Source organism: Doryrhamphus excisus, chromosome 21 (assembly GCF_030265055.1).
Source record: "Doryrhamphus excisus isolate RoL2022-K1 chromosome 21, RoL_Dexc_1.0, whole genome shotgun sequence".
Classification (NCBI taxonomy): Eukaryota; Metazoa; Chordata; class Actinopteri; order Syngnathiformes; family Syngnathidae; genus Doryrhamphus; species Doryrhamphus excisus.
The window spans coordinates 10830916-10856703 of record NC_080486.1 but is presented as its reverse complement, the minus strand read 5'-3'; the positions used below and the strand labels follow the sequence as shown (position 1 = coordinate 10856703).

At 44.8% G+C, this 25788-nt stretch overlaps 1 protein-coding gene across 4 annotated transcripts in view; it reads left to right on the top strand.

Annotated features, from left to right (window-relative positions):
• Window positions 1-25788, top strand: part of gli3 (GLI family zinc finger 3) — a 97580-nt gene that overhangs the window by 41617 nt on the left and 30175 nt on the right. For all 4 annotated transcript variants that reach the window (XM_058059547.1, XM_058059548.1, XM_058059549.1 and 1 more), the window contains 2 exons: window positions 4901-5137; window positions 18388-18493. In XM_058059547.1, the coding sequence (XP_057915530.1) occupies window positions 4901-5137; window positions 18388-18493 (343 nt within the window). The remainder of the gene's footprint in view (window positions 1-4900; window positions 5138-18387; window positions 18494-25788) is intronic.

Below are 25788 nucleotides of genomic sequence, written 5' to 3'. Positions count from 1 at the left end.
ACTGACAAGAGTTCAGGCCGGAGGGCAAATCAGATGCTTGAGAGTGAAAGATGGATTAGCATGTGGAGGAAGAGGAGTCCTTGTTTTTTAACCTCTGGCTCAGCATTGGGGGGGGAGCGCTTTAAGGTGCACTCAACGTATATAGCTTCTTCTTTTGTGAACGGTTCTTGTATTCGCACTTCCTGTTTTGTGTGTTGGTGACATCATGCGTGACATCTTGACACCTTGGCTACTTTTAAATGGACAAAAGACGGCCGCAGGTTAGCAAGCGCAGGTTTACTACCACTTGTAACCGGAACTAACCATTGAGAATCCAGGTTAATACTAGCGTGCTTGTATTTTCAAGCTTACTTTGCACTGAACAGGAAGTCAGAGTGTACCCATTATAATGGTGTAGAACTAGCCAGTAGTTGGACATAATATGTTAACATAAACTCATTTTTTGACACTTTTGGGCCCCAAATTTATGTCAACAAAAGCAGTCGACCAATTTACAGTGCCCTCTAAATGGAACAGCAAGGTCGGTTATGTTTATTTTTTACTCCAGACTAAAAAAATATTTTTTACTCTTATTTCCCGCAAAAATTAAGAAAACAGCAGTAATTTTACCAGAATAAAGCCAAAATATTAGGAGATTAAAATCATAATATTATGAGAAAAATGTGGTAATTTTACCGGAATTAAATTGCAATATTATGACAAAAAAAACACAATTACTGAAATGAAAAAAATTAATACAACTTTTTCTTGAGAACTGATATATTGCTGAAATTTACCTATGTTCTACTGCTGATTAAACACTGGAAACACTGGAAATTGTAGAAAACTACTTTTTTCCTGAAAACATTTGAACTCTTATTTCCCGCAAATGTTTTTTTTTTAAGAAAACAGCAGCAATTTTACCAGAATAAAGCTGAAATATTAGGAGATTAAAATCATAATATTATGAGAAAAATGTGGTAATTTTACCGGAATTAAATTGCAATATTATGACAAAAAAAAAACACAATTACTGAAATGAAAAAATTAAATACAACTGATATATTGCTGAAATTTACCTATGTTCTACTGCTGATTACGAAAACACTGGAAATTGTAGAAAACTACTTTTTTTTTCTTATTTTAGATGATTTATTTTCTTCTTTTTATATAGTCTATACCAGGGGTGGGCAAACTTTTTGACTCGCGGGCCGCATTGATTTAACAAAATTGATGAAGGGGGGGTGCATACTATATATATATATATATATATATATATATATATATACTATATATACAAAAATGTAGTGCAATCAGCTATATGTACTGGTACCATAATGCCAGGTTGTATGTTAAGTTTCAATGAAATACTTTGGGCCGTATTCAAACACTTGGCGGGCCGCATGTGGCCCCCGGGCCGTAGTTTGCCCACCCCTGGTCTATACTCTAGAACACAATATTCTTTATGCCTTGAAAATAATCAAAAATGAGAATTTTTTTTTGTAAAAAAAAAAAGCGCTTTAAGGTTCGGCTGAATAGTTTGAGCTTTGACGTATACAGGAAGGAACCCCCACTTCATATCTCATTACCTCGTTTAAGTTGAAGAATCTGGACACTACATCACTTTTTTTTATGGCTTTCCGTATGACAATGGAGGCCCCCGGATGAGAGCAAAATAGGGTGATACTCGGGGTTTGGGGGCTCTAATGAGTGGCTCGCAGGTGTTGAAAGGAGAGAACGCAAGAGCGGGAGCATTTGAGTAGGGTTACGGTGAGAGCAAGGCGGGAGAATGAGCGTTAAAGTGGCCGGGGGGGGGGCGGAGTGTAGAGGACGGAGCTCCAGGTACCTTTCTAGTGGAGAAATACTAAAGCCGGGGCGTGCGCTCTGATCAGGACGGCAGCGAGCACAATTACCTTCTTTTCAAATCCTTCAGTGACACTGCAGGAGGAAGGAGGACTTTGAACAGTTGAAAGGGCTGCAGCCCCGCTTTCAACCTCAAACGCGAGCAGGAAAGGGCTCTGAAATTTGTTCAGTGCTCCCCATCCACCATTAGCTTGTTTCTTCCTCTCGCCTCCAGGCATTTAAGCGCTTTTTGAAAAGATGTTAAGAAATTCAATCACCATAGAGAGAGTGAGAGAGAGAAAGAGAGAGAGAGCGGGATAGTTCTTTTTTCTTTTTTTTTTTTTTTTGTCGAGAGGCATGCTTCCTTCTGGTCCGCAGAGGCCCCGACTCGCTGCTTTTGTGTTGGTGTGAATAGACCCGCAAAAACCGGTGCAGGAATGGATGCGGCGACCATGGGAAAAAGAGAAGCAAATAAAAGAGGAATGAAAAATGAGGGAGGGGAAAAAAAAAAGGGTCCGCTGAGCGGACGGTCAGAACTTTCTCAAACTTGTTGTGTACAGAACTCCTTTCTGTCTCCATTAGGGCCCGCGTTTGACAGATACCTGACTTTTAAAGCACCGGGCCTCGCTTTCCACCATTTAGTCCCAGGAGTCAATTGACCCTTTGTGCCTCTTGAGTGTTTGCTTAACTATTAAAGGTGCTACACACTGCTGTAATGAAGCCCCTTAACACTACATGCTACATTGATGAACCCCCCGGCCTCGCCATGGTAACCGCTGGGGGATGGTGAGACTCTGACATGGCTGTGATTGAGCCATTAGTCGCTTGACCTCCGCAGGAGGGGGGAGTCGTATCTGAATAGGAAGAAGTGAATGGAAAAAACTGCGCCCTGTATGCCAGGCCACTAGTGGGCGATATCACTTATGCTTGTGTTTTGGGTTGAACTCATCTTTGTGGTTTACATTCATTCATTTTCTCACTAGGGTCGTTGGGGGGTGCTGGAGCCTATCCCAGCTGTCTTGGGACAAGAGGCGGGGTTCACACTGGAGTGGTCGCCAGCCAATCACAGGGCACATATAGACAAACAACCATTCACACTCACATTCATACCTATGGACAATTTGGAGTCGCCAATTAGCATGTTAGCAATCTAGCATGTTTTTGGAATGTGGGAGGAAACTGGAGTACCCGGAGAAAACCCACGCATGCACGGGGAGAACATGCAAACTCCACACAGAGATGGCAGAGGGTGGAATTGAACTTGTGTCTCCTAGCTGTGAGGTCTGCGCGCTAACCACTTGTCCGCCGTGCAGCCTAGCATGTTTTTGGAATGTGGGAGGGAGCCTATCCCAGCCGTCTTCGGGCGAGAGGTGGGGTTCACACTGGACTGGTCGCCAGCCAATCACAGAACACATATAGACAAACAACCATTCACACTCACATTCATACCTATGGACAATTTGGAATCTCTAATTAACCTAGCATGTTTTTGGAATGTGGGAGGGAGCCTATCCCAGCTGTCTTCAGGCAAGAGGTGGGGTTCACACTGGACTGGTCGCCAGCCAATCACAGGGCACATATAGACAAACAACCATTCACACTCACATTCATACCTATGGACAATTTGGAGTCGCTAATTAACCTAGCATGTTTTTGGAATGTGGGAGGAAACCGGAGTACCCGGAGAAAAACCACACATGAACGGGGAGAACGTGCAAACCCTACACAGAGATAGCTGAGAGTGGAATCGAACTCGGGTCTCCTATCTGCGAGGCCTGCGCACTAACCACTCAACCACCGTGCAGCCTCTTTATGGTTTTTGAGTTTCCAAAAACTTTTGTCATCCAAGTGTTTTCCGGCGTTGCCAGATTGTGTCCGAGGTTAAATTGGCCGGCGGACATGAGCGCTCAGCGGCCTTTTAACGCCAACATTAGCCCATTCATAAAACATCAGAAAAATAAGCTCATAAATACGATATGTACTCCGGTCTGATTCTGCTTTCTCAGATGTTTGACGTTCGATGCTCCGCGTCTACGGATGCCTCGACTTCCAGCCCATGTCTGGAGATGAACCCAATTCCGAAATCCCTTTATGTTAATATTGCGCTTTTGCACGAGCCGACCTATTAATCCAGCTTTAAAGCGTATAAGTGGCATTATTCCCTTAATAAGATCACGGGGCTGTGCAGTATGGGATTAAATACTTATATCATAACTGACGCTGTCATTTCCTGCGGATGAGGGCGGCTCGCCTCTCAGCCTGTCAGTTCCGCGTTAAAGGGATCCCCTGGAATCGGCTGCCAGAGCGGCGCCGTGCCGCCGACGACCCGACGTAATGGATGTGGGAGAGAGCGAGGGGAATGAGAGCGGGATTCGTGTGGGTTGCTTCATTCCACCACATCCAAACCCCCCCCTCCCTCTCCCCCCCCCTCCATAAAGTGCATTGTGGTGGCCCTCTTAAGGTAGAGCTCTTTAATCTGCCCCGCTTTGTTGCTCTTAATTGGCTGCTAGCGGCCGCCTAGCATCGGCATCCTCAGCGACCATCCGGAAACAAATAAGTTTCGGAATCTTAAAGTTAGCCTCCAGTTTAACAACCAGTCAGGTGGCTTTGTGACCCCCCCCCCCCCCCCCCCCCCCCTTCCCACTCAATCCCCGATCAAGCATAGCTGTCAGTTCAGAGGTCAAGCCAAAAGGGCAAAGGTTGTGTCTTTCTCAGCTGAGATCAGCCCTTGAACTCAACTCCACATTTTATCCCTTTTCTTTTCCCCGGCATGCCAGGAAGCTTTCCCCAGAGATCCCCGCTCCTCCCAATTTCTCCGCCATCCAGCAGAGGAGGGATTTTCTTTAAGAACAGCGAGGGGGTGGTGGGTGTCAGTCAGAGAATGAAGTGGTGTGTTTGATACAACCCATGATGCTGTTTAATGGGCAGCTCGGAATGCCGGGATTCCGGGAATAGACTCAGTTGTTATCTTTGCAAAAAAAAAAAAAACTTGGAAATGTTTGGCCTGGACACTCCCACGTGTAGCCAAACCTGTCTATTCATAAACACCCCCTCTTTTTCTTTGGTATGGTCTTTACAGAGGATGACAGCTCGAGTTCGCCGTACCACCGCGAGAGGCGCAACGCCCTCAGCTCCACGACCGCGGCACCCGGCGCCCCCGTGACCGAGGAGCCCTCCACTTCCACGGAGGAGCGCCCGTCGCTGCTGAAGAAGGAGCTGCACGGCTCCTTGCCTCACCTGGCTGACCACGCCCTGCCGTACCGGGGAACGCTCTTTGCCATGGACCCCCGCAACGGCTACTTGGAATCGCATTATCGTAAGTCAAAACTTCCAGAACTTTTCCCGACACGCTCTCGTTGTCTACCAGGTAGTCCTGGTAGACGTTTGGCGGTCCGAGAATTCCAAACAGAAGACGTAGTAATTCTACACCAGGGGTCTCAAACTCAATTTACGCATCAGTTTTTCCAAAAAAAAACAACCAAAAAACGCATTTATTTAAAAAAAAAATTAATTTTGGTTCCGATTTTTGGTTCCATATTGCGCAACTGCAGGGTCTTGAGACACATGCTAACTCGCAAACTAGAGAGCTAGCCACCTAAACGGTAGCCTTCAAGTTATTTCCTTTCAACTTAAATAGCCAAAAACTTACCACTTCCACACGGATAGGGAGGATAACTATTAAGTTATTTTAACCTTTAACATGAACATGAATCAAACGTAATAATTTTTTTCTGGGTACATGATACCATACAGCATCCATATCAAACTTACATTAAACTTTCATATCAAGGCGGGGGCCTCAAACTAGTGTCCTGCGTGCCACATTTGGCCCACGGGCCACGTGTTTGAGACCCCTGTTCTACACTTGCCGGAGATCGACTTCGAAACCTGACATTAGCTTCCACATCACTCCTTACATGACGCTACTGCACCCAAAGCATCATGGGAAATGTTGTACACTAATACACAGGAAATGAAATGCTATATGTTGTACCGCCTTCGCCATAGCCGGGCTCCGTCTCATCAGCACCCACTTCAAAAACCGCAAAGTCAAACCTCGCCACCCCTTTCAACCCTTCCTCCCACTCACATCCACAGGTAATTCCGGAAAGGACCGTCGTGGCTTTAGCGAGATAGCGGCGATCATTCCAGGCCAAGTCGTGATGGATAGCGTGCTAGCTAAGAGTGAACGGTCAATTGTCTGATTAGGAGGTTAATTGCTTGTTGGGTTTGCCGTCAATTGGCTTCAAACGGGGGGCACGGTAGCGGTAATGAAAAGTCCACCGGACCCCGACCATGTAGTGTAACTCTATTTACTCCACCTCCATCTTGGATGCCTCTTTAAAGGAGAGAGAGGTTACTTTAAAAGAAAGGCCATGGACCCTCCAGGGCAGAACATTAGCGGCCATTACAATCCTGACCAAAGTCAGCAACACTGCCACTTCTCATTTTATGGATGTGTGTATAAGTGTGTGTGTGTGTGTGTGTGTGTGTGTGTGTGAGGGAGCGCTGGAGGTTGTGGACCATGAAGCGCTTGAGAAGGAGTCGAGGGGGGGGGGGGCGAAAGGTCATGAAGAAAAGTCAATCGGATCACCACGCTGCAAAAAATAGTCAAAAAGTCTACTTCATTGTGTTCAAGTATAGAATGCTTTCTTGTGTTTTTTCCGGTTTCCTCCCACATTCCAAAAAAACATGCTAGGTTAATTAGCAACTCCAAATTGTCCATAGGTATGAATGTGAGTGTGAATGGTTGTTTGTCTATATGTGCCCTGTGATTGGCTAGCGACCAGTCCAGAGTGTACCCCGCCTCTCGCCCGAAGACAGCTGGGATAGGCTCCCTCCCACATTCCAAAAACATGCTAGCTTAATTAGCGACTCCAAATTGTCCATAGGTATGAATGTGAGTGTGAATGGTTGTTTGTCTACATATATGTGCCCTGTGATTGGCTAGCGACCAGTCCAGAGTGTACCCCGCCTCTCGCCCGAAGACAGCTGGAATAGGCTCCCTCCCACATTTCAAAAACATGCTAGGTTAATTAGCGACTCCAAATTGTCCATAGGTATGAATGTGAGTGTGAATGGTTGTTTGTCTACATATATGTGCCCTGTGATTGGCTGGCCACCAGTCCAGAGTGTACCCCGCCTCTCGCCCGAAGACAGCTGGGATAGGCTACCTCCCACAGTCCAAAAACATGCTAGGTTAATTAGCGACTCCAAATTGTCCATAGGTATGAATGTGAGTGTGAATGGTTGTTTGTCTATATGTGCCCTGTGATTGGCTAGCGACCAGTCCAGAGTGTACCCCGCCTCTCGCCCGAAGACAGCTGGAATAGGCTCCCTCCCACATTCCAAAAACATGCTAGCTTAATTAGCAACTCCAAATTGTCCATAGGTAGGAATGTGAGTGTGAATGGTTGTTTGTCTATATGTGCCCTGTGATTGGCTAGCGACCAGTCCAGGGTGTACCCCGCCTCTTGTGTGTGTGTGTGTGTGTGAGGGAGCGCTGGAGGTTGTGGACCATGAAGCGCTTGAGAAGGAGTAGAAGGGGGGGGGGCGAAAGGTCATGAAGAAAAGTCAATCGGATCACCACGCTGCAAAAAATAGTCACAAAGTCTACTTCATTGTGTTCAAGTATAGAATGCTTTTTTTCTTTTATTGACTCGCCCTGCCGGTTCTTGTGTTTTCGGTGTAAAAAAAAAAAAAACGACATTCCACACGTCTGACCGTACCTCATTAGACGAGGTGCTCGTTATTACAAATGAGACATCTGCGTTTTAGTTAATAGTAGACGGAAAAGACCAAGCAATGAAACACATTTGTGTCATTTCTATGCTTCTGGCGGTGCTAAGGAAGAGTTATGAAGTGTGTAACCCCCCACCCCCCACCCCCACGTGACCCCCCCTGTCCTGGCCCCAGGTGTTAGAACATGGCTTTCCCTAACAGCTCCACCGGTCAGCAGAAGAAACCTTTGCCCTTGTTTCTGTCTGCTTCTTTGAACCAAGGGGGGGTCACCAATCCTCGGCCCCCGAGGTGTAACATGCAACACACACACCTCCTCTGTGTCACCTCCTGAAATTCATCCCAGGTGTGCGTTAGTGATGGAGAAGGGTAGCCCCCCCTGTGCTTGCAAAGCGTGCTCGACAACGCAACAGCACACAACACAAGTTGCCAGGTAAAGCCGATTACTCCTGGCGTCGTTGGCCTGTAACGCGACGGCACCTGCAGCGTCCCCCCACACCTGGCGTCTGCCTCTTAATGTGTTCGGCGATGATGAAGAATAAGTCGAAAAGAACAAGACAAGGCGAAATCCGAAATCCCCGCTATTCACCGAGTTGTGTGAGCCCCCTTCCTGTGTTTTTTTTTTTTGGTCCGTGGCCTTGAGACTGTGTGTGTTTACTTTTAGGCTTTACACCCACTTGAGTGCAGCAAAGAGGAGCCCACTAAGGCACCAAACATGGCCGCCCCCTATTGTTAGCATTAGCTAATCGTGGTGATGCCTGAGTCTTAGCCGCTTTTCTTGGGCAAACACTGAATAAGAGTCCATATCCTTCTTACCACCGCGCTAATACACGCGGCTTTGCCGAGGGATAAGAAGAAAGCATTGAGATGTGGATTAATGAGGGAGGAGTGTTTTTTTTTTTTTTTTTTTTTTTTTTTTTAAGATCCTAATTGTCTGCAAGTGTGAATAGGATGCGCGGCGCCGACATCTGTTTACATTATTATACGCCGATTAGCCGGTCAGCGGGTCCTGCAAGCAACAGTGAGCCCACTTGCTGGCTGGCGAGTTCTCGTCTTCTTTTAAAGTACGTCTTTCTTAAACACTTGCCAACAATAAACGCATCCGCGGCGAGGACTTAAACCCCTATTCTTTGCAACGGCTTTCTTGCAAATGTTAAAACTGCGCTAAAAAACACTAGAGAATGTGAAATGAAAAGAGAGAAAGAATCTTTGCACTTTGGGTTTTTGGCGATATAATATCTGCAAAAAAGCAGGTTTTTAATATCCCATAAGTCCAATGGCTTTTCTTGATTAGACACTTTTCTATAAAATCCTCTATTGTCTTACACTGATGGACCAATCCGAGCCAGGAAGAGAATGCACGGACAAGTGTACCCTTCCTAAGACCCGGACAGAGGTGACCCGCCGCCAGGAATCACATGAGTCCTCGGAAAGCTCGGCGTTGAAAAAAAGAACAAAACTGCTGTGGTGTGCTGATCTCCGGATCGCTGAGGCGCGTCACGATATCGCCTTCGTCCGTCCGTCCGTTCGTTCGCTCGTCCGTCTCAATATCAAAACGTAGCTGACCACTGAACTGAGCCGCCCGGCTGTCAACCGCAGGGAACGTGATCGGCACAACAATGGCGGCGGAGTGTGGACAAGTAATTACAGTGCTTCACTTCATGTGGACTGCACAAGACATTTCCATTTATCTTGAAAGGGAAAAGTATATGTTTAGAATGGGGGGGTGAGGGGGGGGGGAACAACCAAGGAACGACCCCGGGAGAAGAAACTTTCAAGAAGACGTCGGCGTGGGTTCAAAACAAAGACACGGGGTTCGTGTTTTGTCTTTTGTTACGCTTCAAATATTGGCGTTTTGAGCACGGTGGCACGCCGCCGTCCCTCGGCAGCGTTGCCGCCACAAAGACGCCCGCGGGCACACTGCAGGCAAGCGAGACGGGGATGCCTTCCATCCGTCCGTCCGTTCGCTCGCCGCCTTTCATCAGGACAGAACAACACGCGGGCCCCGGCCCCCCGACGGTCCAACCCACCGGGGATAATCACATGATCCCCCTTTTTACAGCTTATTAGCGGCATCTCTCGCTGTCAGATCTCGCATGCACGTTCCTCTTTGTAGCGCCTCATGACTTGGGAGAAGAAGAAGAAGAAGAAGAAGAAGCGAGGGGGGGTTAAGCAGAGTTTCAAGTGTACCATCTTAAAAGTCATGTGACGCTCTCGACACTCGCAAAGCTGATGCGTTTGAACGCGGCGTCTCGGAATAATGGCAGCTCTCATTAACAATGACAAGATTAAAAGTGAAAGGGGCTAAAGGAGAATTAAGCAGAATTTCCAGGGAACTTAGCACGTTCAAAGAAGAGCATTTCTCTGTATCAGTGTCGCAACATCTGTCTGCTTTTATTTCCCTTCGCCCCGGACTTTTAATCATCCCGTTCGCTGCGGAGAGCGCGCACAAAAAAACCCAAAAAAACTCTTGCTGATGTAGCGACGGCTTAAAGCGAAGATTTGACGCATCTTGACCATCTTGGCAATTGAAACAATTTGATTAAAGCCTCGCTAGCATAGCGGGATAATCACTTCTCTGTGTTCGCCATGGCTTAGAAGCTAGCCTCGTCCTTTTCGACATTAACCTTTCAATGCACCTACAAAGTGGAGTCACACCCGACACTCTGACCCCTTCACCTGTGGTCATGAGTTTTGGGGAGTGAGCCGCTGCGCCTCCGCATTGACAGGAGGTGGCTTGGGCGTCTGGTTATAATAATAATCATAATAATAATCATAATAATAATCATAATAATAATCATAATAATCATAATAATAACAATCATAATAATAATCATAATAATAAATAAAATAAATAAAATAAATAAAATAAATAAAATAAATAAAATAAATAAAATAAAAGTAAAATAAATAAAATAAAAGTAAAATAAATAAAAATAAATACAAATAAAATAAATAAAATAAAAGTAAAATAAATAAAATAAAAGTAAAATAAATAAAAATAAATACAAATAAAATAAATAAAATAAAAGTAAAAGAAATAAAAATAAAATAAATAAAATAAAAGACGCTTTACAAAAAAAATTGAGTTGAATAAAAGCAAGTAAATGGCGGCATGGTGTTCAAGTGGTTAGCACGTAGACCTCACAGCTAAGAGACCAGGGTTTGATTCCACCCTCGGCCATCTCTGTGTGGAGTTTGCATGTTCTCCCTGTGCATGCGTGGGTTTTCTTCGGGTACTCCGGTTTCCTCCCCCACATTCCAAAAAACATGCTAGGTTAATTAGCGACTCCAAATTGTTGAATGTGAGTGTGAGTGGTTGTTTGTCTATATGTGCCCTGTGATTGGCTGGCGACCAGTCCAGTGTGAACCCCGCCTCTTGTCCCTTGACAGCTGGGATAGGCTCCCTCCCACATTCCAAAAACATGCTAGGTTAATTAGCGACTCCAAATTGTCCATAGGTATGAATGTGAGTGTGAATGGTTGTTTGTCTATATGTGCCCTGTGATTGGCTGGCCACCAGTCCGGGGTGTACCCCGCCTCTCGCCCGTGTAATAGGCTGTAATAGGCTCCCTTGTGAGGATGAATGAATATTTTCAAATATTTACAACAGCTTTAACATGATTAGAGCCCTGCAGACTTGAAATAACACCCCTATAGTCACTTTTACACTGTACTACCATTGACATAAACATAGAAATGACACCTTTGGGAGGAGCGAAGGGGACGCGGGGGATTTTGTGCCTCCCAAAACACGTCCGTTGTGTGCATCGGCGTGCGATTATTCGGAAATATTTATCTGCAGGCTGAAGACCATGGTGGGATTAGAACATTACCAACCACCATGATGTCTACAGGATATAGCGGAGTGAGCGGGGAAAAAAGAAAGGGCGGCGGGGGTGGTTGGCGGCGGTGGGGGTGTGTGTGAGTAACAAAGCCTGAAATGAAGAGAGACATAAAAGAATAGGAGCACAAGGAGGTCAGGCCCATCACAGGCTTTAGTGTTGCCTTCAAAGACGCCCGAGACAGGTGGCAGCTCCAGACAATCTCACAGCGCAGAGCAGCATCCTCTCAGGAGGAGATAAGGGATTCCTCCATGCAGGCACCTTCCTCCTCCTCTCCTCTCCTCTCCTTCACTCCACCTCTCCCTCCACCCCTTTCTACTATCTCAGGGTTCTCCCAGACGCTTTGATGTTGCTCCTCCTCGCCGCCGCTGCCGCCGCGGGCCGCTCTGAGCGGACTTTAGGGAGCCGACTCCAAACTCTCGGCCCAAGCGGCGCCCGGGCCCCGGCGCTTTCAGGTCTCATTAAATTGCTCCGGCGGTGGTTAATCCTCTTGAAGGTTTACACGGGCCCCAGTTTGTCTCCGTGCCCAGGGGGTGCGGGGAAGCCCAGAGCGCCACCTGCGTGACAAAGACTCTAAAATCACTGTGACACAAGTTCCTCTTCACTTTCTCTCTTCACTCTCCATTTTTTGCCTCTTCCCTCCCCTGATAGCACCTCGGCCCCAGCGCTCCATCTTTGAGGATTATTTCGGGGTGGAAACGGTTGACAGGGGTGCGCTAAATGGATTACAACTTTGTCCTTGTTTTGGGATGTTGTGAGGAGGGGAGATGCGCTTTGAATAATAAAAAAAAAAAAACAAGCGAGCAGCCTTTAAGAGAAAGGATAAGTGACAAAGAAAGGGAAGGACATTTTTCCACATGTTATTGCACTCAGAAGACCTAAGTGTTCCAAAGGTCTGGGCCCCGGTCTTGGCCTGGGGCCTGCACACGGAAGCCGGCGCTCACTTTGTGAGGCTGTGACTTTGGGCTTTGTCCCCTCTCACACAGTTTCCCCTTTTAGTCCAATAACCATCACAGACCCCGAGGGGGCCCGCACAGACTTACCTATTGTCTGAAGAACGATAACCCGTCTGTGTGGAACAACTCATCACATCCTGGTCCACCGCCGTCGTCGTATTCTTACTACGAAGTACCCGCTTATGTTTTCATAACATTATGAAACCCAAATGGGTCATTTCTATGTTTATGTCAATGATAGTACAGTGTAAAGGTGACTATAGGGGTGTTATTTCAAGTCTGGAGGGCTCTAATCATGTTAAAGCTGTCGTAAATATTTGAAAATATTTGAAAATATTCATTCCCAGCTGTCTTCGGGCAAGAGGCGGGGTATACACGCTGGACTGTTGGCCAGCCAATCACAGGGCACATATAGACAAACAACCATTCACACTCACATTCATACCTATGGACAATTTGGAGTCGCTAATTAACCTAGCATGTTTTTTGGAATGTGGGGGAGGAAACCGGAGTACCCGGAGAAAAACCCACGCATGCACGGGGAGAACATGCAAACTCCACACAGAGATGGCCGAGGGTGGAATCGAACCCTGGTCCTCCTAGCTGCGAGGTCTGCGTGTTAAACACTCGACCGCCGTGCCGCCCTTTACTTGCTTTTATTCAACTATTTTTTTTGTAAAGCGTCTTTTATTTTATTTATTTTTATTTTATTTATTTTACTTTTATTATTATTATTATTATTATTATTATTATTATTATTATTATTATTATTATTGTTATTATTATTATTATTATTATTATTATTATTATTATTATTATTATTATTATTATAACCAGACGCCCAAGCCACCTCCTGTCAATGCTGAGGGGCAGCGGCTCACTACCCAAAACTCATGACCACAGGTGAAGGGGTCAGGGTGTCGGGTGTGACTCGCTAACCACTAGACCACCGTGCCGCCGCTAGGTTAATTAGCGACTCCAAATTGTCCATAGGAATGAATGTGAGTGTGAATGGTTGTTTGTCTATATGTGCCCTGTGATTGGCTGAGTGGGCGACCAGTCTAGGGTGTACGCCGCTGGGATAGGCTCCAGCACCCCCCCCCCTCGCCCCCCAGAACCTTGTGAGGAAAAGCGGTAGAAAATGAATGAATGAATGGATTTGAAATTGTGTAAAAATAAAGCATTATGCTAGTGGGCAGTGGGCTGTTCGATGCTAAAGGTTGGCCCATTACGGCTCCACGAGTCAAAGGAATCAGACAGAGGAAGTAAAATAGATGTTGCCAGGTGCTGCTGAGTTAACTTGAGGTTTAAATCAACTGCCTGCCGTTGGAGACATATCAGGCGTTTGGAGGGAAGAGGGAATCTGAGCCAGATAAAGATGGAGGAAGAGGATGGAGGTGTATCTCAGCTACTAAAGTGCTGTGTAAATCTCTCCTCATCCTGTGAGGACTGTCGGGGCTGGGGGGGGAAGGAGGGTCGGGGGTCCACGTAGCGCTTTGTTCGGCTACCCCCTCCCAGCTTACCCCAATCTGGAGAAATTCAGCAAATATAGGAGATAGATCGGCGCTCCGCAGAGGCCCCGGTGAAATAACTCTCACTCCCTTGATCCGCACTGGGATAGCTGATAGAGGAGGGGGGGGATGGGAGGAAAAAGCGGGGTACGGCCTGGGTCGGATGGCGCCGTGCATGCCGAGTCGTCAGCTTCCTGTCTCTTCAGAACCTGAACATAATGATGAGGTATAAATTGAACGTGGGTGACAGACAAGCCGGTCCATATCGCGGTCCACACTTAAGATGCTGTGAAAAAGCAAACCTGATATTAACTCCAAATGTTTACCTCCAAACTTAATCATAGCTCTGCTTTAAGTCCGTGGGATTTGGGGCCCCTCCAGAGGTTTGTGATTTCATCTATTTTTAACGTTCTTTGGGGTGGATTATGGGATCACCCTCTCACGTTGCCACGTTTTTTTTGTGTTTTTTTTTGTTTCCCGAGAGGAGAGTCGTCGTAGGTAGTGCTTCTCAAAAGCTCTTGCACGCTTGAATGCATCACAGAAGAGTATAGCATTAAGCAGAATTCTTTAGTGGTTCTAATGTAGGTCTGGTGTCGTGTAGTTTTATGGTTCTCTGTGTTTGAGGTTGCATTGCAGTTCACATGTAGTCTCAAGGAGTTCTTGGCGGTTCTCGTTTCATTTAGAGCAGTTCTAGTTCGAGTTTTGGCAATCAAGAATAGGCCGCATACACTTTTTGGTGGGTGGTAGAGTGGAAAAATATGAAAAAAGTGCAAAATATATTTTTAGAATATTCATCCGATTAAAAATAAAAAAATTATAATTAAAAATGAAAATATAAAATTAAATAATATAAACAATTTAATATATATAATAATATAAAATAGTTATAATATAAACAAAACAACACAAATCAGAAAATTACATGAAAATATTTAATTTAATTTGTAATTTAATTGTACTGAACAAATATGATACATTACAACATTATATAAAATATTTAAGGTATTTTTCCAACTATAAACTACAAACTATATTTATTATTATTACATTATTATTATTATTCATTCATTCATTAATTTTCTACCGCTTATCCTCACGAGGGTTGCAGGGGGTGCTGGAGCCTATCCCACTCCTCCGCCGTGCAGCCTAGCATGTTTTTGGAATGTGGGAGGGAGCCTATCCCAACTGTTATCGGGGGAGAGGCGGAGTACACCCTGGACTGGTGGCCAGCCAATCACAGGGCACATAGAGACAAACAACCATTCACACTCACATTCATACCTATGGACAATTTGGAGTCGCTAATTAACCTAGCATGTTTTTGGAATGTGGGAGGAAACCGGAGTACCCGGAGAAAACCCACGCATGCACGGGGAAAACATGCAAACTCCACACAGAGAGGGTGGAATTGAACCCAGGTCTCGTAGCTGTGAGGTCTGCGCGCTAACCACTCAACCACCGTGCAGCCTATTATTATTATATTATTATTTATATATTTTATTTAAAAATGTTAAGATTTTCAAAACATTTGCATTTCAAAATAAAAAAATAAATGATATATATTTTTTTAAATTATGTAATTATTTAATATACATAATGAAATTATATTAACATTTTAGTTGATTTTTATTTCAAAATTCAACATTTGTGTTTCAAATACTTGAATTATTTAAATCCAATTTGTAATGTATGTAAATTATATCATGTTATTTTATTTTGAAGAGCTGACATTGTACTCAGAAATACTACTAGTAATAATATATATATATATATAATTGAGTGTATTTTTATTGACTTGCATGAGTTTTGCAGGCTACTTTAATGCAAATTAAATTCCCAGAATGAGACCAGTTGAGAACCCTTGGACTCAGTTCTAGTGTAGTTCCTGTTTAGTTCTGCCGTAGTTCTTTTGTACTTTAATGATTCTTGTGCAGACCTAGCGTAGTTCTCGGCTTCAGATGCCTTGGCGGTGATCTCAGCGGTGAGGTGGCACAATGAAATGCGTCTTCATATGTTCCACATTAGCGGGCGCGCGGCAGATCTCTGGAAGCCCTGCACATGCTCACTCCGCCTTAGTGGCTTATGACAGTCTGTCAGTGGCTCTTTGTGCTCTGGCAGCCGAGCGGCGGCGTTTTTAGGGAACGGTCCCGCATCGCCGGGCTGCGGGTGACGTTCCGTTTTGAGAGCAGCGTCGCTGAACCTTCACCAGATTGGGGCGCCCCGGAGGAGGAGACGATAAGCTCTGGGCGCTGAGTTGACAACAAAAAGACGAGAAAGGGAAATTGTTTATGAAAACCTGACGGAGATTTATGAGTGGAAGCCAACATTCTCCTGCAGTTCCACAAGCTCAGTGAAGATCCTCTGTGGGAACTTTTCCTGACAAAACAAGGAGATTAGCCAATAAGAATGTAGCAAATGATGTGCTTTAGTCTTTATCCTCTTCTTCTTCTCCTCTCTTTTGACACCATTCAAGTGTCCAATAAAGCACCAGGCAATTACCATCCGCCTATTTTGGTGTGTTTGCACTGGCTGAAAATTAATGAGCCTCGTCAAAGTTTGCCTCTAATTGCCTTTTTTTTTTTTTTTTTTTTTTATTAAGACCTACTTGTAATCATGTCTTAATGACTTCCACAAAAAAAAAAAAAGAACAAAAGCATAAAAATGAATTGTGCCGCTCCACAATGTGACGTCAGGGTCATTATTATTATTATGATGATGATGATGAAAAAAGTCCTGATCAAACGCTAAACTCTACTTTTCGGCGGCGAGGTTCGCTACGACTAGCAGTCCCCCCCCCCCCATATGGCGGCCTCAGACGCCCTCCTTGAATATCCAGAAGAGCGGCGGCAATTTAGCCCGAGAGTAAACAGCGAGGAGTCCCCACAGGAAACACTGGAGATGGATTGCAGGATGAAACCCCCCCCCCTCTCCCACCCCCCCCACTTGTGTTCCCGCCAGTGTGTACATTCCCTCCAGTGACACACGGCTGTTTGCCTCGCTAATGGAGAAGCGGCGATGGCGTAAAAGAGGTGGCGAGATCTATTTAGACGGCGCTTGGGTAAAGTAAAGTCAACTTGGGAGCTGGATTCAAATAAACCACATGGGCCGCAGAAAGGGGGGCGGGGGGGAGTGATGTGTGTGTGTGGGGGGGGGGGGGGGGGGGGGGGGGGGGGTTATGCCGGGTAACACAGTGTACGTGCAGACCGCCTCTCATTACGTTGAGGTGAGTGATGAGGCAAATGAACCTGAGAGGCGCTCCTCCTCCTTCTCCTCCTCCTCGGCTGCATAAAGCCACACTTGTTGAGCTGTCGGCCACCTGCCATCACTTTGCACGTTGCCAGATGTTGTTTTTTTTTTTTTTTTTTTTTTATCCCCTCAGATTGTAGCATTAAAGCATCAGAGACTCGCTGCATGAAGGCATGCAGATGTTGACACTTTGCCTTAGGGTGCTGAACCACAGCTCGGCAGAGGTCTCGCAGTAAAGACTGTGTGTGTGAAAATGACGTTTTTTTTGCCGTTGCAGAGGTTAAACGTCATCTTCTTCTTTGCGTTAGTGGATATAATGAATAAAGAGTGCCTCTGCTGGTTGCAGACAGGCGTTGCACTCCATGAGATGAGCCAATTTAAGAAACAATACAAGCAGTTGATGTTTGCTAAATAATAATAAAGGATGAAGAGTCTTGAACCAGTCATGATGTGCTATATATATCTCACTATATTGACGGTTACTATGGTACCCATTATGTCATTGGATGGTCATATCACCCCGTACTTTGGTACATGGTAAAAAAAAATAATAATAATATTAAATTTTTCATTTTTATTTTTATTTTTATTTTTATTTTTATTTTTATTTTTATTTTTATTTTTATTTTTATTTTTATTTTTATTTTTATTTTTATTTTTATTTTTATTTTTAAAAGCAGTAGAAAATGAATTAATTTTTATTTTTATTATTTTTTTATATTTTTATTTTATTTTTATTTTAATTTAAATTTTTAAAAGCAGTAGAAAATGAATTATTTTTTATTTTTATTATTTTTTTATATTTTTATTTTTATTTTCATTTTTAAAAGCAGTAGAAAATGAATTTTAATTTTAATTTATTTTAATTTTAATTTTAATTTTAATTTTAATTTTAATTTTAATTTTAATTTTAATTTTAATTTTAATTTTAATTTTGATTTTGATTTTGATTTTGATTTTGATTTTGATTTTGATTTTGATTTTGATTTTGATTTTAATTTTAATTTTAATTTTAATTAATTTTACTATATTAGGAAAGCAGGAAGTGAACAAATGTAACAGTTACTGATTGTAAAAGTACCAGATGGAGGGGTAGGATTTAATAAGCTTTGCTTCTTCCTACTCCTTTTCGACATGTGGAACTATGAACTGATTACGTGATGCATTCAATTGTAATCTGATGCATGTTCAAATGAAATTCAACCATTAGCATTTTCTAAATGAACTAACAACCCAATCCACTGACTTGTGTCGCTTTCTCCTCTGCAGCCGCACCGCAGTTCTTCCCGACCTTTCACCCTCCAGTGCCGATCGACGACAGACACGCCCAGGGCCGTTACATCTACGAGCCTTCGCCCGTGCCCCCTCTTCACGTGTAAGTCTCCACACAAGTCTCCCGTTAACGACGCTAGCATCCTTCCGCCGGCTAGAAAAGCTTCGCATCCGCCTCCCGGGTGCCTTACTCGCTGCCTCGCAGGATCAAAGGCCAACGGCGAGTACACGCGCAACACGATCCTCGTGTCAGAGACACGCAAATGAACATGTGTCAAAGAGCAGGGCCTGTGAGCATGTGATCCTCATAAGCTCATCAAGTGCGACTGCTGACATACATACACACACACACACACACACACACACATATACTCCCAGTCATGTGACCACACACCATCACACATAAATCCAGGTAAATATGTGGTGTCAGGCCTCATGAGTGTGTGTGTGTGTGTGTTGAAATTTCCTTTCAATGCGTAACCTGCCTTTTTACTTCCTGGTTGCTGTGCAGCGTGTATTTCAATTGGACGAACGACTTCCCCAAACATGCTCTATTTTACTGTGGAGTTGCATCATCACCCCTTTGTGCTCCTCATGGGCAAAAAATATAAATAAAATAAATATAAAAACGGGCGGCACAGCGTTCGAGTGATTAGCGCGCAGACCTCACAGCTAGGAGACCAGGGTTCAATTCCACCCTCGGCCATCTCTGTGTAGAGTTTGCATGTTCTCCCCGTGCATGCGTGGGTTTCCTCCCACATTCCAAAAACATGCTAGGTTAATTAGCGACTCCAAATTGTCCATAGGTATGAATGTGAGTGTGAATGGTTGTTTGTCTATATGTGCCCTGTGATTGGCTGGCTGGCCACCAGTCCAGGGTGTACCCCGCCTCTCGCCCGAAGACAGCTAGGATAGGCTCCCTCCCACATTCCAAAAACATGCTAGGCTGCACGGCGGATAAGTGGTTTGCGCGCAGACCTCACAGCTAGGAGACCAGGGTTCAATTCCACCCTCTGCCATCTCTGTGTGACGTTTGCATGTTCTCCCCGTGCATGCGTGCGTTTTCTCCGGGTACTCCGGTTTCCTCTCCCACATTCCAAAAACATGCTAGGTTAATTAGCGACTCCAAATTGTCCATAGGTATGAATGTGAGTGTGAATGGTTGTTTGTCTATATGTGCCCTGTGATTGGCTGGCCACCACCTCTCACCCGAAGACAGCTGGGATAGGCTCCAGCACCTCCCTCGACCCTTGTGAGGATAAGCGGTATAAAATGAATGAATGAAATATAAAAACATCAGGTTGAAAAAAAAAACAAACATATAAAAATACATCTTTGGTAGTGAAGGAGTTAATTATGTCCCTCTATGGGCGCCCCTGAATCAGCATAATTATAACGTTATCATTGTTTTCCTTTTAAATTTGGTTCCTTGCCCGTTTTAAGAACTACTTTGCTCAACTTCTAAACAAGCGTGTGCTTGCATGCTCGCACGTTTAATCACACACACACACACACACACCTCCCCCGACGTCATTTGTATTCCCCGTGTCCACACGCCTCGTCGTCCTTGCTGCGTTTGTTGGGACACGAAGGAAGCGATCAGCGCACGACGAGGACAAATTGGACGGGGCAGCTACTTGGGCCGCATTATGTTTGATATTCCTCATCATTATCAGCCCCCCCCCCTCCATCACCCCCCTCTCTCGCCCTCTTCCACTTCTTCAGGAGTCATATCTCTCCCTCGCTGATGTGCCACTAAGCGTAATGAATTTTTTATGCACCCGCCTCCACCTCCGGCCCATCCCACCTTTCAAGCCCCTCGTCTCCTGTTCGGCGGCGGCGGCGGGAAGACGGAGGCAGAGCGGCGAGGAAATAGGGGAAAGTGAGGAGAAGGAGGAGGAGTGAGGAAGGAGGGGGGGTAAAAAAAAAACTGTTGTGATTGATGTCCCGTGTCACCGTAAACAAAATGGCAAATATAATTTAGCATTTAGCTTATGCGGAGATAATGGGGCGAACACGCGCCGGCAAATACGGGCTGGAGCAAAAACAGGCTGGCTTGTTATCCGTCAGGAGCGCTTGGAAGGGAAGGATGTATGGAGCAGGTTAGGAGGCGGGAGTGGGGCTGGGGGGGGGGTGATTTGGTGGACTTGAATGGAATTGAATTACGGAGGGGAGAAGTTCTCAGGTGCTATCTAATGTAACGCTTTATGCCACACTTATTTGTCATTATTGTAGACATTATTGGGGGGGTCGGGGGGGGCGCTTACATAAAAAACACATTAAAGATGCTAAAAGCAATCCAGTGTAGTTCATTGTATGCTAACGTATCGGATCTTGGTGCTTCACCAGTGTAAAAGTGGGAGTCCTCAGTCACACACTGCTGGTGGTAATCTATATCTGTAGACTCAGCCGCCCAAATCTTTAACACAGAAGATGAGTTGGTAACAAAGCTAACAAAGTTAGCGTCTATTACGTTAGGATTGTACCGTAAAGGTCTTTAAACGCCTCCAACCGTCCACTTTTTAAGTTACGTTTCAAACATGCTAACAGCCTCCGCGTGGCTCTTCCGTCCTTTCTCTCCTCCCTCCACTCATATCAGCGTTTGCTAGCTTTCAGTCAAAATAGAAGTCATGTCAAATGTCTATTTATGAATTTTAATCGTCATTGATGTGTAGTTTGCTTTGTTAGTGTGATCTGAAAATGGCCCCCGGGCCACACTTTGGACACATCAGTTGTATCGGCCAAGTGTGCTTGATACCTGCAAGCGTCTTTTGTGTTCTAGAACCGCACAACCGGACAAAGATTCTCCCAGATGCGACCGATTGATCTCGGAAGATGGCGTCTTATGGAGAAATCCGGAATTGTTTTAAAGCCGTTCCCGTCGGTGAGAGGAATCCATCGTTATTAGTCCTCCCCGAGATGCGGCTAAGTACACAGGGGCTATTATTGCGGTACTTCCCCATGCAGCCTCTCATTATGTGCTGTAATTACACTTGGGCCGGACCCCGCGGCGCTTCCATCAATCCAGTCGGCTTCCCCTACCCCGCGCACGCACGCCACGTCAGGCGTCCGCGGCTACGGCAAAAAAAAAAAAAAAAAAACGCCGCCCCGCTTGTTTTTCCGCCGTGCTCCATCCCTACGCGGCAACAGGATCATATCCTATTACTGTGACGGGTCTAATTGAAACATGTTTATTTATGGGCGCTGCTTTGGGAACGTTAGCGTGGCGGCTAACGGGCTGCGGCGATATGAGGCGGCGGAATTGAATTAAAAGCTCATAAAATGAAATATGCTCCGTATTAGCTGTTTGACACTTAATTTGCTTTCAAATGAGCAAAGGAAATCACAAATTAACTGTCCTTTGTTTTTCAACCCCCCCCCTTTCCTTGCCCCCGTCCCCCTATTAGGGGGGAGCGCAATTACAGACAGGCTAATCGTTTACTTTATGAATTTCTGAGGGGGAAGGTACCAATATGCCTGTCAATATGAAAGCCAACGTGTTGGGAGGGGTTGACTATTTTAACCCGTATGCACACCCATGTGGGGGCGGGGGGGGGGTGGGCTTCCCAGGACCGCATCTACCTTGGCCTGGATCAGGACCCCGTTTCCTTAATAGCTGAAGAGGGCCGGGCCCCATCCACGGGGGGTTCTGGTGCCCCCTGCCTCCACCATTGTCCCCCGGCTGGGGGTGGGGTTGTCGGGGGCAAGAACCAAGGGTGCTCCTTTTCATTGCCCGACCTCGGGAGAGGCGCCAAACAAACTCACGTCACCTAGCGACCGCTCATTACAATCACAACTATTTGCAAAGAGTCAATGATCAGCATCAGCGCTCATTGAGGGAGCCCGGGGGGGGCCCGGTAGGGGGGGGGGGGTTACCCAGGCTTTGACATGCTATTGACTCAGCACCCTTTTGACCCGGTGTGGATTTAGGAGATGATGACTCCCAATGAGTCAATTAAAGAGTTTGTAAAGCAAACATTATTACCGTACGTTAGCGTCACCGGTTAGCCATACGGTGTCCAAATAACATTCAATGTCCCACAACTTTCACACCCACTCTCCTCTGCTGTGTGTGTGTGTGTACACAGTGTTTTGTTATTTACATAAACTGTTGTCAGAGCGCCCAATCTGCGCATAGAGGAGCGGCGCGGCGCTTAGCATAAAGACCACATCCTTATCTCTACTACCCCCCTCTTCCAGATGGGACGAGGCCTCATTGCGAACACACACACACACACACACACACACTTGCATGCATGGTGGAAAACAATAGGAAGACAAAAGGTTCTTGTGTAGTTTTTATTGAAGTGGAGGAAATCAAATAGGAAAGTCGGAAGAGAGGCGGAAAAAAGTCCAGCAGCCCCTGTTTTTCTGGAGAAAAACTCTTTCATGTATATTCTTTATTTATTACCAAACATTTTTTGTAGCATTATACAATTTATTCTTAAAATTATTATTATTTTTTCTATTAATGCATTCAATCCCAACCATTTTTCAATATTTTTTTTTATGTTTTTGACCGATTTTTTGACCTATGTAGAATATTGTATACTTGTGCTATATAGATATGATATATACCAAAAAAAGGATAAGACTCTCATCTTTCATTAGGAAAAAAAATTGTTTTCTACCTTTTTCCGTTCATTAGTAATCAACAGTTCAACATAAGGAAACATAAGTTTTAGTAAAATATCGTTTCTCAACAAAAAATGTAGCAAAAGATACATTTTAAGCATAACTTTCATGTTTATTTTATACAGGAAAATAAGCATTTCTTTACAAATATAACACCATGAACTATTTATTATTTTTACATTTGCAATTGAATATGTGAATGCATTCAAATTTCCATGCATAATCCCTTCAACACTATAAAGCTTAGTTTAGTAAGGCTTAGTAAGGTAAGGTTTAGTAAGGTTTTCCTGGCTTAAAACTAAACATCGTCACCTCTTTTTTGCCTCTAGTGCAAAAAAAAAGTATAAATATATCTTTGGTAGCGAATTAGCTAATAAAAATAATGTTATTACAGTCGATGTACGTGTAATTGTGTATTGTTTACACACTTGACACAAGCTTCCATAGCTGAACTCTGTATAATAGCATCTATGGTGCGTTTGAGGACCGCCAAACAGTGTGGGAAATCTCAGCACTTGATGAAAAAGTGACTTTCTAACAGTGTTTACATGGATTTTATTGGTAATACTGAATATTTATAAATTATGATCAACTAATTAATAATTTTGGACCCCAAAAAAATTCTAAATTAGCATGAACGTTGAACGGCGAATGCGTGGGGGGGCTCTCGGCTCTGCTCCCATTTGAATACGGTCTAGACCGAGACATCTTGACGGGGCGAGTCATCAATTACTGCACAAATTAACGATTACTTCTTAATCGGGTCTGATCATCTCTGTCCAGATTGGGGCGCTGTCACGGAAAAAAACGCGTGCTAGAAAACGGCGCCCATTTCTTCATCTTCTTTCGTGTTCCGAGTTGACTTCCCGGGTCACCTGAGCCCCCTCCTTCGCTGTATGTTTAATACTTCCTGCGTAGCGTGGCAGTGTGGGGTGGGGGGGGGGGGGGGGGGGGGGTTGGGGGGGACAGGCGGTCATGCAGTAGCTCTCTTCATGATTAATGGTGTTTATTCTTGACAGAAGGCTCCTTTATTTATCTGCATTGCAGCTTCACTGATACTATCAGTCACCTGAATGAAAAATATTCAGTCATACCAATTTTGCAGTATAATTGAGTAGAGTCACTTCCTTTCAGTTTCGTCTCTACACCCCCTTTTCTCCTCCTTCTCCTCCTCCCCCCTTTTGGATGCTCGCCCCGCTCTCCAAGCTCTATCTGGCAGCCTTATCATCGCCACAGTAATTTTTGCGCCGCGTTTGTTTGATATGGAGAGGCTGGCTTTAGCCGCATTTGACATAAAGCCTCTTCAATTTTCACCGGAGGAAGGGCGAGAGTACGTTGGGAGGGGGCCGGGTAAGGGGGGAAAGTTATGCAGCAGTGTGTGTGAAAATGCAGGATTTAGAGAGAAAGAAGATAAATGCCAAAAAAAAAAAAAAGTAGAAATATGGAGCAGATTGAAGCGGCAATATATCTTTTTTTTTTTGGTCGTACACCCATTTTAGCACCCTAAATGGGCTCATCCGTGCACCGTTGCGTGATATCTAAAGGCACCTGCGTATCTGGAGATGGATGGAGTGTTTTTTTTTAGTGTGTGCAGCTGCGTAAAGGCATGCACAGCTCCTGTTGCACGCTAAATGCATTAGCATTGTGTTCCTAATCTGTAAACGCTTCTTGACATAATATCCCATTCTTTGCCGTTTCTGCAGGTGTAATTGGAAGGGGTTGTGGGGGGGGCGGGGGTACATTTTGATAAAAGGGAAAGTGGTGGTGTGGGGTCGGGGGGTGTACTCATCTCGAATATGAGTACATATGAGCACATTAGCCGATTTCTCCCCCCCACCTCCTCCTCCTTTTTTTTATGTTTGAGGTCTCAATTTGTAGCTCTCCCATGGAGCACAATGGCGGAGCACGTCTGAGGGGACGAGATAACAGATGTGTGTGTGAGTTCTGCGTGTGTGTCACTTATTCTGACACCCCCTAAAAAAAAAAAAAAAAAAAAAAGTAACAAAACAAAGCTTTCTATTTATCGTAAAACCGAATAATTGTTGTTTTTTTGTTTCAAATATGGACTTTGCATTAGTTTCATCCAAGGCCTCCAGACCCGACTAGCCAGCTCTGGGGGCCAGTTACTGCGAGCGAGGAGAACCGGGGCGGAGGAACGCCGTCGTAAATCCTCTCTCTTTTTTTCCACACCAGCCGTAAATGTGCAGAACCCGCAAATGCAACAGTTTTTTTTTTTTTGCAGCCGCTTTTGAATGTTTGTCTCCTCACTGGCGGGGAATTTTCACTCCTCTTCCACCAGTGAAAATGAATTCCCAGCGCATAAAGCAATCTCTGTTATCAGATGTGACGTCCATTACGTCTGATAGCTTCATCTGGCAAAAAAAAAGAAGCCTTTTCCTCCAAATGTCCTTATTTCCCTCTCTCTTTTCTGCATGGATATTAATTTTATTATTTTTTTAAAAATTTAAATAACTTTTCTTTAGAGCAGTTCATACCCGTCATTAAATTCATTCATTTTTTACCGCTTATCCTCACAAGGGTTGCGGTTGGTGCTGGAGCCTATCCCAGATGTCTTCGGGCGACTGGTGGCCAGCCAATCACAGGGCACATATAGACAAACAACCATTCACACTCACATTCATACCTATGGACAATTTGGAGTCGCTAATTAACCTAGCATGTTTTTGGAATGTTTTTCCGGAGTACCTGGAGAGGGTGGAATTGAACTCAGGTCTCCTAGCTGTGAGGCCTGCGCGCTAACCA